Raw genomic sequence first — 13,146 nt, forward strand, 5'->3', positions numbered from 1 at the left:
AATAGGAAGAGAAATTTCTGAAGTCCCTAGAGAGAAAAAACAGATTACCTACCATAAAATGATATCCAAATGCCATCAGACATATGATCAAGCAAATCTAAATGAAAGACGGATGCTTAGAGACCTAATGAACAACATGATGACTATAGTTACTAATATTGTATTAAATACTGGAAATTTAATAAGAGAGTAAATTTCAGGTGATCTCATCACACACAGAAAAAAGGTAGCTATGTGGGGAGATGATATTTTAATTAGCTTGCCTGTAGTAATCATTTCACTATATCAAATCATGATGTACAGCTTAAGTATATACAAATTTTTTTAAAAACTAAATGAAAGAAAAATATCGCTTCAAATTAATGAGAAAAATTCACTTTAGATCTAGAGTATGATACTTTGATAAGATCCTCGTTTGAATGGGTTGAATAGAAAATGAAATACGAGCTCTGGCCAGCAGGCCTCAGTGGTTAGAGCATCAGCCAGCTCACCAGAGGGTTTCAGTTCGATTACCAGTCAAGGGCACATACCTGGGTTGTAGGCCCAAGCCCTGCACCAGTTCTCTGTCACATCCATCTCTCTTTTCTCAGAAAAAGACCTCACATTCTAAACCTTCACGGCCCAGCAGAGCAGGATCCACCCATGGTGAGATTAACTAGCATAGCTGTGTTTTATTTGAGCCACATCCAGCTGTTACGACCTTGGTTTGGTTCAATGACAGGGCTTTTTAAGTCACAGAAACGAGGTTTAGAAGGTTATTTAAATGAATGCTTATTTTGATCAAATATAGCTAGTTCTCCGTAAGAAAATAAGGAAGAACAAAAAGGTGGGGTATATGAATGTAGTAGTGATAGCAGAATGTCAAATTGTCGAGGTGATGATACTAGCAGGGTAAGTAAGCAGAAAAGAGAGGTGCTGGTTATCAAAATGGGTTCTTAAAATTGACATCAGGAAGTGCCTCCATTCTTGGAAATGAGATGCAGGATAAAACTGTAAGAGAGGGTGGTTGGTGTGAGACTGAAGAACAGATTGATGGGCATATGGAGGTCTAAGAACTGAGAATCCAAATTCTTGCATGCACTGAATACAGGCCAAATCCTGATTTTGACCACCTCTGCAGAGAGGGAGAATAGAAATGGGAAGGGTGATTTATTTGTAATATTTTATTTCCTTAAAAAAAAAATAATAAAGTAGCTAACGTATTGGTGAGTCGTTAGTTTTTTTAAATTTATTTTTATTTTTGAAAGTATTACCTTTTTTCTTTTAATATCTGAAAAGTTAAAAAAAACAAAATAAAAGCAAAATTACAAGCATATTCATGCAAAAGTTTGCTGTTAAACGCTGAAAAAAATCATATTCTATACTCCTCTGAAGAAAGTAACTCAGATAAATAGTTTGGTAAAGATATAGCTAAACGGGTATGAAAAACACAGCACCCTGTGGATTCATTCTAAGTATTCCAGGCTATTTAACAACTTCAATAATATTCTAATTGTTATCTCTATGAATAAATCACCATCCTTGTTAACTCTTGATAAACACATTTCATAGGAGATATGAGTATGTCTTTATTGCGTTCAATAGCTTTTTTTGCTCATTTCCCTCAATTATCAACCTCATCTTTGGATCGTTGCAGTTACAATGGCATTGTCTTGCTTGAGGTACAGTAGAGCATTGGAAGCAGATATTCAGGATATTTTACACAGCTTGACTGTAAGAAAATGGCTATACAGAAATTTATATCACACAGTTAACTTCAAGCAAACTAAATCCAAATTAATCTATTTAAAATCTTAAACAAGTTCATTTTCCTTGTCTTAGCTTACTGAAGCCTGCCTATCATGTGAGTAAAGCAACCAAGTGAAACTGTTTGCTCAGGTCAAATGTCCCAAATTTAAAAGAGTCTTATTTCTGATGGATGCTAGCTTATTTGAAAGACAAAATTAGCAAATTATACACTGCTACTACAGGGTAAACAATTGTATAGCATCATCACCACCCAAAGGTCTTGAAAGTATTTATATGCACAGAGTACCGAACTAAGTTGGTTAACAAATATGTCGTTTATCTTTTAATGTTTTCATTTAAAAAATAAACTATATATGAACAATAAACCACATACTGAATTAATTATGTAATTTATTCAAATAGTATAACAGTTTGGAATGGAATCAAATGGTGAGACGGAATTTAGTGGAATCTAAGTATAAATAACAGTCCAAAGTTTCCGGGGGTATTCATTAGATATATGAATATCAGTGACTTGTTTTAAAATTTTTCTTCTTATCATTTTTAAACTTAATTTAAAAAAGAACTTGGGAATAAGGGGGAGGTGAGTCAGGTAACTGGTAAACAAACAAAGGAAAAAGGGCAAGGTAAGAAGACCAAGAGCTCTTTTGAGAAAAGCTATAGCTATAGTCAAAGTTAAGGATGGAGAATTGAATAAAACAATGGGCTTTTGACATTTTTTAAAGTAAAGGTCATGACCAATTTACCTTAACATGTCAGAAATAGTAGCTGAGTCCTGGCTGGTGTGGCTCAGTTAGCTGGAGCAACCTCCCATACACTGAAAGGTCATGTGTTTGATTCCTGGTCAGGGCACGTACCTAGGTTGTGGGTTCATTTCCCAGCTTGGGCACATACGGGAAGCAACCAATTGATGTTTCCCTCTCACACTGATGTTTCTCTCTCTCTCTCCCTCTCTCCCTCCCTTCCTATAAGATCAACAAACATAATAAAACATAATAAAAATTCATTTTGCATAATGAGTTTTATTATAATTTTTTTAAAATATAAGTTCTCAAGATTATTTTTTCTTTAACATTGTTTGGAATATTTTTGCTTCTTTGATTTTCCATATACATTTTAGAAATAGCTTTTCAGTTTACACACACACACACACACATGCATATGAACACAAAATATACTAAAAATCTGTGTGAGATTTCATGAACATCTTCACAGTATTGAGTGTTCCGATCCATTAATAAGATATGTCCTCTCTCATTGACTTGCATTTTCTTTAATTTGTCTCAATAATATTTTGTAGTCTGCTGTATAGACTGACTAGATTTAGTCCTTGGATTTCATGTTTTAAAATTGTATTGTAAGAGTATCTGTTAAATTTTTATTTCTGATTGCTGTTAGTTTCTAGTGATGTTTCAGTTATCTAGCTATCTATACTTTGGCCCATACTGCAGAGTTTAATAATTGTATAATCTTTTTCACATTTAAATATATCATAGAGCTGTTTATCACCATGGACAATCATTTTAAAATTATTTGGTGAGTTTCACTGGATAATTATTTTAAGTTACAAAATAAAATTGCATTAGGAGTTTAGTTATAATCACAATAAAAATTATAATTTATTTGATTAAAACTTGACTTTTTCTCATTATTGGGTCATACTCAAGAGTTTGATATGCCCCTATATTTACTCATTTTAAAAATATATTTCTCCAAGACTTACTATAAAGCTATAGCAATCAAGACAATGAGATATTGCTGAAAGGATAAACAGACAGAACAATGCAAAGGAATAGAGACCCCAGAAAAAGATCCACGGAAATATAATCAAATGATATTTGACTAAGAGGCAAACAGCAATACAGTGGAGCAAAGATCATCTTTTCAACAAATGGTGCTGGAAACGACTGGATATCCATATGCAAAAAAAGTGTAGCTAGATGCAGACCTTACACCTTTTATAAAAATAACTCAAAATGGATCATAGACCTAAACGTAAAATGCAAAATAAAACACAAAACTGTAAAACTCCTAGAGTATAACATAGGAGAAAACCTAGATGACCTTGGGAATGGTAATGACTTCTTAGACAGTACTAAAGGCACAATCTATGAAAGAAATAATTGACGAGGACTTCATTAAAAGTAAAAACTTCTGCTCTGTGAAAGCCAATGTCAAGATAATGAAAAGACAAGCCACACTGGGAAAAATATTTGCAAAAGACATATCTGATAAAGAGCTGTTATCTAAAATGCACAAAGAACTTGAAAACTCAACAGTAAGAAAACAACCAACCTGATTAAAAAATGATCAAAGACTTTAACAGACACCTCACCAAAGAAGATACACAACAGCAAATATGCACATGAAGAGATGCTCCACATCATATGTCATTAGGGAAAGGTAAAGTAAAACAATAAAATATCACGACATGCCTACTAAATGACCAAAATTCTGAACATACACAACACCAACCACTGACAAAAATGTGGATCAACAGGTTGCTCTCATTCACTGCTGGTGAGAATGCAAAACGGTACAGCCACTTGGGAATAGAGTTTGGTGATTTCCTACCCTCACCCCCACTGAGCAGAGCAAAAAAGAAAAAAGAGAGAGAGAAAAAACTCATGGACAAAAACAACAGTGTGGTGACTGCTGAGGAGGTGGGGAGAAGAGGCGTGGGGGGGGTGGAAGAGAGTGTCGGGGAGACACACGGTGATGGATGAAGGCCTGACTTAGGGTAGTGAACAAACAATACAATGTACAGATAATGTGTTGTAGAATTGTGCACCTGAAACCTATATAATTTTGTTAACCGGTGTCACCCTGATAAATTCAATAAAACGGGGAAAAACCCCAAAAATATACGAACTATTTGCAATATATGAACTGCTGATTATGTCGTCAAATATTGGCCCTGTCCTTTATTTTATCTTCTCTTCCTTCAGAACATCCCTTACATATGTGGTATACCTGACTCTTGCCTACACATCTCTTAATCTCTCTTATTTTACTTATTTTAATTCTCTGTTCATCAGTATGTAATCTGCTGTTAAAATCATTTAATTTTTAATTTCAAGGAAAAATTAAGTGACCAAGTGACATCTTAAGGTGTTATCTGGACAAGCACAATGCATACAATGGAAATCTTTCCCTAGAACCAGGACTACCTTTCCACTGCCTACAGCATGTGACAAATTGTATCAGTGCTCCTAATTATTCACTTTCTTTTTAAGAGGATTAGAATTCCCACCCTGTTAACATCAGCCATGGCCATATGACCTGCTTCGTTCAACGAAGTGTGAGTAGGAGTAATGCTATCATCTTCCTATGGAAACTGTAAGGGCCATCGAGTGGTCTTACCAATGCAATGCACATGAGCTATCAGAGCAACATGCCCTAGGAGGATCCGATCCTTTACTGGCAATCTGAGAAGCAGAAATGGCATGAAGCACAAACACAGCAAACACAGTTAAGTTGCAATGCAAGTGAGAAATAAACTCGTATATTTGCATATCACTAAGATTTGGAGGTTGCTCATTACTGCAGGATAATCTAATAAATGCTCTCTCACATCCTCTTGCTTTCCTCCAGAGATCCTTCTCCTTAGCTTAGCCACTCTTCAAATATACAGGGGTAGGCAAAAGTGGGTTTACAGCTGCAAGCGCACAAAACACAGAGTCTATCCTTGTGTTATTATTTATTTATTACTGTCTTTTTCTACTGGAACTGTAAACATATATTTGCCCACCCCTGCCTTTTTCTCCTCTGGTTCTCTTTTTTAATAAAATAAAATGTAGCAATATTAACAACTATTATTTTTGTTTACTCTTCAGAAAACAATGTTCCTTTTGCTTTCTTTAAAAACATATGTTTAACATACAGATAAATTTTACAATTGGTTTCATTCTATCATTTCCAAAAATAAAATAACCACTAAGAAATTTTAACAACCTTCCTACACAATCATCAAGTATCATCATTACTTCTCTCTGCTTTCCTCCTTCCTTCCCTTCAATAATTAATTATAGAGAGAATAGTATGTGTCAGTCACGATGTTTGATGATGAGGAGTCAATGTTGAAGAAAGTGTAGTCATAACCTACGTTTGCCCTCATGGATCTTCCTTTTTTTTTGAGGGAGACGCCCATCAGACAAATATTCACACACAAAAACCTGCATATATAACAAGAGATATGAACAAGAAAAGAATGTGTACCATATACATACAGAATAGAGGAATTGGATTTAACTGAATAGTCGGTGAACGCTTCCCAGAACTGACTCCTAAGCCGTCATCTTAAGGATAAATAGTAATGAGTTAGGCATAAGGAAAAGGAAAATCATTATAGGAAATAGAAATAGCATAAAAATGCCATATGGGCTGGAAAGCAAATATGGCAAGTAGAAGAAATTCAAGTAAAAGCCAGTGTATTTGAATCAAATAAATAAGGGTCAACCCAGGCGTGATATGAGACTGCAGAGGCAGATACGCCTGCTACTAAGAGACCACACGTGGTATATTAAGGAGGAGCTAGTATCCCTTTTCCTCAGCTAAAATTAATGCAGGTATGAAGGAGAAAACGATCATACTTATAATTAAAAATAAAGAAAAAAGAACATACCTCCCACAATGCAGATAACAGATTAGAAAGGAAGCATAGAGATTATATGTAAACCAGTTTTGAAAGTCACTGTAAATTCATGTAGTACACAATGACAGCTTGCACCTGGGTGCTGGTGGTGTAGTGAAAAGCAAATAGATTTTAAAAAAATACAGGTTAAATATGAGCACTGCAATAGAAAGAGGATTCCAAAAACTAGTAAACTCGTAGGTTTCTGAGCTAAGAAAAGTAATTTAGTAGTTACAAGGAAGAATTTAGGGTTGGCTGAAGGAGATCATGAACTTCATTAGACATAATTTAATTTTGAAGTAACTTTGAGTACAAGAGGATACATCAAAAGGAGGTGGTATGACTGAGTGTAAAACTCCTTATAAGATCATTTTTTCACTATTTTGATTTCTCTAAAGGAATTCAGAGTGATTCAAGAGCAATATTTGAAACATAAACAAAATTTAACGTCATGATAAACACAAGCACTACTATACAACTTCAGGAACACAAAATGAAGAGGTTTATCATATTTAACACATTAGGTATGCTATAAAAGAATAAAAGTTATGTTTGCAGAATTACCTTTCATTGATTGCACCTGCTATGGTTTCAATATCCATCTCAATTTTTCTATTTTCTTCCATCGATTGATTATATACCATTAAAAGATCTGTAAAATCTCTTGTGACATTAGAAAGCTCAATCTCCCATGATTTTTTCTGTAAGAAAAGAATAAAAGAATCATATATATATATTTATGTATCTCAAAAGTAAATAATATATAAAATAATAAAATTAGTTGCATAAGTTAATATTTGGGAACAGAGAATGAAAATCTAGTGGGAACTAGAGAAAGGTCAACTTACAGTAGAATTAAAATTATTAAATATTTCCAAATATTCATTTTCATAACATTTTTTCTTCCAGGATAGTTGATCATAAACTCTTTTCAATTCATCTAGCTAAGAAAAAATATACACAAAAATAAATGAATGTGGAGACCTACATTACCTTGTAAAATAAGAAATAGATTCTATTTCATTTTATGCAGCCACCGTAAGTTAATAAATATTGACTAAAATAGCATAAAATAATACCATAAGCTGTTTTTGTTTATGAAATTAATATAAGATTCAGAATAGAATACAGCAAATCAAGTCTTACAGGGCTCAAATGAATAACTGATCATGATAAAGCAGAATGTATTTAGTTAAGCTGTAAGAATAAAGATTAATAAATTTAAGCCACAATTCATCACATCAACAAATTAAAGGAGGAAATAACATGAATATAACCAGCACTTCACCAAATAGCCATTTGATACATTCACTACCTTGTTTCCATATTTTTTAAACTAGAACAAGGAAAAACTACCCAAATATAAGGAACCGAGAGCAAATATCAAAATAAATCATAAAATGCTAAATGCATGCCCCCTGAACCCAAGAATGGGAATGGATTCTCTTTTATCAACATTATTATTAATCATGTTTTGTGAAAGTTCAGCTACAGGCAATTGGATAATGAAACCAAATGTTACTATTATAATATTGAACATGAAGAGGTAACATGTCTTCAAATTTAGTTTGTATGATTGAATTTCTAGGAAGACAGAGATCCTATCGAAAGCTACAGTAAATGATTTTGGTAAAATAGGAGATGTATAAATATATGAAAAATAATAGCTCTTATCTAGAAGAGGAATAATCTATTAAAAACATAGTGACAATACTTACTAAAAATTTTGTTAAAAAATATAAAATATTTTGGAATAAATCCAATACAAAAGGAAGGACTTATGGAAAGCAAACACAACTTCCTATTTAAAAGTTGAAATCAAGACCCACATAAAAAGTATGATATGTCCTGCAAAGATTTAATAAAATACAATGTCAGTTATCCCAAAATTAATGTAAAACATAATAGAAGTATTCTCTTTCAAACTGCATGAAACAAAATGAATATGGATGACTAGCCAAGAGGTATGTGAAAAATAAGAATAATGCTGGAAATCTGCTGCCAGGTATTAAAAACATCGTATAATACCATTAGAATAAAGCACTATTTATTTTTGGTACTGTGATAAAGATCAGAGGGAAAAAACTACAGCCCAGAAATAGGCCTGCATTAATATTTTTTAAAGTGGTATTTAAATCCAGTGAGAGAGAAATCATTTACTTTAAATAATGGGTCTGGGATGATGTATAATACCTTTTTAAAATAACAAAGTGGTCTCTCTAGTTCACATGTAACTCACATTAGAACAAAAATAAATTTCAGATAAACAAAATCTAAATGCAAACACAAAACAATGCAAAATATTAAAATAATCAATATGAGTGTGTTTGTAAAATCTTGGGCTAAAAGAGAATGTCACCTTGTCAAGTAAACCAAAAAGATCTGTTGACATGTTTTACAATAAACAAGACTAAAGGAAAAAATAAGACTGTTGAAAAATGTGGGGGGGAAAAAGCCCAACATTCCAAGATATAATTATGAGCATCGATGAAAATGGCAGGGTAAGAACATCTGAAAATTCTCCCCCATAAAGGTAATGAGAAAATTGGCCCCCAAAATGTCAAAATTAACTTTCTCAGAACTATGGAGATTAACTAAAGGCTTTTAGCAATCTGAGGTGCACTTATTAAAGAAAAACAGCCTAGCCCTAGACAGTCTGACTCAGTGGTTAGAGTGTCGGCCCGAGGACTGAAGGGTCCCAGGTTCAATTCCCACCAAGGGCTGGATCCCCGGCCCCCACTCAGGATGTGTAGGGGAGGGAACCAAGTGATGTCTCTCTCACATCAATGTTTCTCTCTCTCTCTCTCTGTCTCTCTCCCTCCCACTCTCTCTGAAAAGCAATGGAAAAAATATATCCTTGGGTGGGGATTAAAAAACAAAAAAAGAAAAACAGCCTAATCTCAGTAAGAAGTGTGAGCTTTGTGTTGTTCTAATTCCTCCCTCCTTTGGCCCTTGGTGGCCTTGACGAGTCACGTACCACATTTGAGGAGCACACCAGCATTCAGACAGCCACCGGAGGCAGAACGGAACCGGAGTGCTTTCAAAGCTTCATTCTAGGAGATTTATCATTATTTGACCTGTCTGGTGGTTTTTTTGAAGACTCCCAAGGATGTCTGTATCTGACTTAATATAAAGCTCACCAAGTACAAAAAAGTCTCTCCAAAAAAGTTTTTCTCAAGGCATGATTATCACACGCACACACACAAACGCACACTCACACACACACACAAATAGACTTCAACAACACTAAACAACGAGATCTAACAGACATCTACATAATACTCCATCTAATAAGAGCAGAATAATATTTTCCCCAAGTACACACAGAACATTCTTTAGGAAAGAACTTATTTTAGACTATAAAACAAGTCATATTAAGTTTTAAAAGGCTAAAATCATGCAAAGTATATTCTCTATCCTCACAGGAGTCAGAAATCAGTGACAGAAACCCACTATCATACTAAGATATTTTAAATACAGCTCTTATAGCAATTGACATATCAGTCAGAATATAAATCAGAAATATAAGAGATTTAAATAATACAATTATCACAATTCACAAAATGAACTTATTTAGAATTGCATACCACTATCACAGAAAACATTTTCCCAAATAAACTATTCATGCAAATTACCCTTATAGTAGGACACAAATTACGCCTTAACAAATTATAAATAATATATACCATATAGATTACCTTTATGAACAAATAATAATTACATTAAAATCAATTTAAAGATAACTTTAAAGTTCAGTGGAAATGCAAGTGTTAATTTGTCTAAGACAGATCACAGGCTGACTTTGCAGAGAGTTTTCCTTCTACAAAGTTCCAAGGAAACTGGTTAAGGCCCCATTTAGAAAAACTACCCAAATAAATGGAGAGATAGATCATGTTTAGGGATGTTCATTGTAAAGATGTAATTTCTCCATCAAATAATCCATAAATAATGTGATTCCACTCATAACTCCAATACAATTTTTGAAGGAAATAAACAAAATTAACACTGAAATTTATATGGAAAGGCAAAGGTCAAGAATAGCCTAAATCTCATTAAAAAAATATAAGACTGGGGGAGTCACCATAATAGATCATCAAAATTCATTATAGACATTGTAGACATGAAGTATTAAAATAAAGTTGGCTAGGTAGAATAAATGAATAAAAAGAGAATGGGAAAAGGGAACCACATAAATATGGAAGCCTCATATGTGACAGGGATGGCACTGAATATTAACATATAATATTTAGATGATGTATTATAGATTTGTATAACTGAAACCTATATAATTTTATTAACCAATGTGACCCCAATAAATTCAATTTTAAAAAAGGAAAAAAAACAGATAAGAACTGCCCTTCACAGCATATCCATAAATGAACTTCGTATTGATTATGTTCACATCTGACAAGAAAAATATGCATTCCTAAAATTCTAGAGATAGTTAATTACTTTCAAACTTGTAAATAAAAGATAGAATGACAAAAAACTCAATTCTGATTATTTTAAACATAGTTTCATCTAAGAGCTCTCTGTAAATATGAAAAGCAAAATTTCAAATCATTTGCAAAAAAATACCACAGATTAAGTTTTTGATTTTGAGGTGGAAAAAATTTCTTATGCAAGTTCAGGAAAGCACAAAGTTCCAAGAAAATTATTTATAACTTTTGATAAGTTAAAATTGAAATTTCATTCACCAGGAGTTATAAAGAAATGAAAAAAGACTGGTTAAAAATATTTTAACATATGTAACTTTAACATAATAGTTTAAAGTTACATTTTGAAATATGTAACTTTAAACTATTTAATATCCATAATATACAACCAATTCTTACAAATCAATAAAAAATAAGCAATAACTCAACATATAGGGGAAAAATCATGAACAGGTTTTACACAGAAAAGGAAGTACAAATGACTTTCCAAGACCCATTAAAATATGCTCAGCTCATTAATAATTATAGATTAATTTTTTTAAATGAGATACAATTAAAGAGAGATAATACAAAGTGGCAAAAAAGATACGTAGTTTTAACTCTAGGTAGGATTGCAAATCGGGACCAGAATGCGTATATTACTGCCTTTTTACGATACTATTATTTCTTTTTACCATTTTATAATTTCCTTTTAGCATTATTTCCTTTTACTATAGTGAATGAGATGTGATAGAAGAGGAAGACAGGAAAGATGAGTCACGAGGGAAGGTCAGGGTAATACCAAGCATGACAGGAATCAACCCACCATCCCAGGTTTAAAGATGAAGGGAACCGCCAGCGGGGGGGAAGCAGGCAGTCTTTCAAAACACAGAATGATCCTGGGCTGAACATCACTAAGGAAACAAGGACCTCAGTTCTAAAACCACAGGGACTGTATCTTGCCAAAACTGAAGGAGTCTGGAGGCTTCAGATTAATCCTGAAGCCTCCAGAAAGAAATGCAGGGCTGCTGACACCTTGATTTCAGTCTTGGAAGCCCTAGAGGAGAGGAACCAGCTAAGCCATGACCCAGAGAAACTTCTCGATAATAAATGGGTGCTGTTTTGAGCTGCTAAAATTCTGGTAATTTGTTATGCAGCTATAGAAAACCAATATACACAGAAAATTGGCCAACTGGTATTTAATTTTTGACAGAGAAGAAGTTTTAATAGCTGTAGTTCAAAACTAAAATCAGTATATTTTATTTTTAAACATGAAAACTCACCAATTTTGTTAAAGAAAATAATTCATCTGTTGTTGTCTGTGTTTCCTTCAATGATGCAGTCTCAGCCACTTCAGTCTCGGTAATACTAATGTTAATGTTTTGAATTAATGTAGTGTAGTGATGGTATAGAGTGGTAAATTGATCTGCCTGTTTCCTACGAGAAAAAAGCAACAACATAGTTGATTTTATCTATTTTGAAAGGAAAATTATATTAAAATTAGGGATATTTAAATTAGCTTCTGACTTAATGTAAATCAATGTAATTCATGTATTCTTGAAAGTTCTCCCATCCCAAAGCAACTCCTGAAAAGTACCACTTAGATATCAAAAGTAAACAGTGAGAAAAATATTCACCAGTAGTATTTATGTTTCCAATATAAAGGAATTGAGAGAAATAGATGATGTAGTGTAGAACTGTATACCTGAAATTTATATAATTTTATTAACCAATGTCACCCCAATAAACTCTATAAAAAATAAAATAAATAATTTGTAAATTATTTTAAAGAAATAACTTTTTTATTTGATTTCAGGTGAAAGAACTTTGATCCGGAGGTTGGACAGTACAGGGATGGAAAATCAAGAAGAAAAAGAGAAAAGAAAAAAAAAATGACTCTGGGGGTGCAGGGTAGAGGTGTGAAAGGGAGTAGGGGGGATAAATGATGATGGGAAAAAATTAAAATAAAATAAAGAATAAAAAGTTTAAAGGAAAAAAAAGAGCAGAAGATATAAAAGTGAAAAGACCACACAGTCTTAGAGGTAAAAGGGAGGAAACTGCCCTTTAAGATAACAAGAGGCTTATTTTAAAGAGGCAATTGCCAAGGAGTTCTTTGTTCCTATGTGACCTTCCACAACAAAGACCAGGTCCAATCTGTGAACCACATGATTGATACTTTATCTTATGTGGTAGGTAGAAAACACACTCCAAATATAAAATCTCCTTAGACAATGTTGCTATAATTTAATATACGGAAAAGGTATAGTGAGAAAGTGACAAAGTTAGCATTTTCATAAAATATCAGTAAGTAATGCAGATAACCCCAATGCTTTTTAGAATTATAAATAA

At 33.1% G+C, this 13,146-nt stretch overlaps 1 protein-coding gene across 1 annotated transcript in view; it reads right to left on the reverse strand.

The window, feature by feature from the left end:
* CCDC178 (coiled-coil domain containing 178) overlaps nt 1-13,146 on the reverse strand; it is a 240,004-nt gene that overhangs the window by 191,807 nt on the left and 35,051 nt on the right. The window contains exons 9-11 of the mRNA XM_016195988.2: nt 12,081-12,234; nt 7,231-7,326; nt 6,947-7,083 (exon numbers count right to left, since the gene is read on the reverse strand). Coding sequence (XP_016051474.2) covers nt 6,947-7,083; nt 7,231-7,326; nt 12,081-12,234 — 387 coding nt within the window. The remainder of the gene's footprint in view (nt 1-6,946; nt 7,084-7,230; nt 7,327-12,080; nt 12,235-13,146) is intronic.

This window comes from Miniopterus natalensis, chromosome 7, assembly GCF_054644295.1.
Source record: "Miniopterus natalensis isolate mMinNat1 chromosome 7, mMinNat1.hap1, whole genome shotgun sequence".
NCBI classification, from domain to species: Eukaryota; Metazoa; Chordata; class Mammalia; order Chiroptera; family Miniopteridae; genus Miniopterus; species Miniopterus natalensis.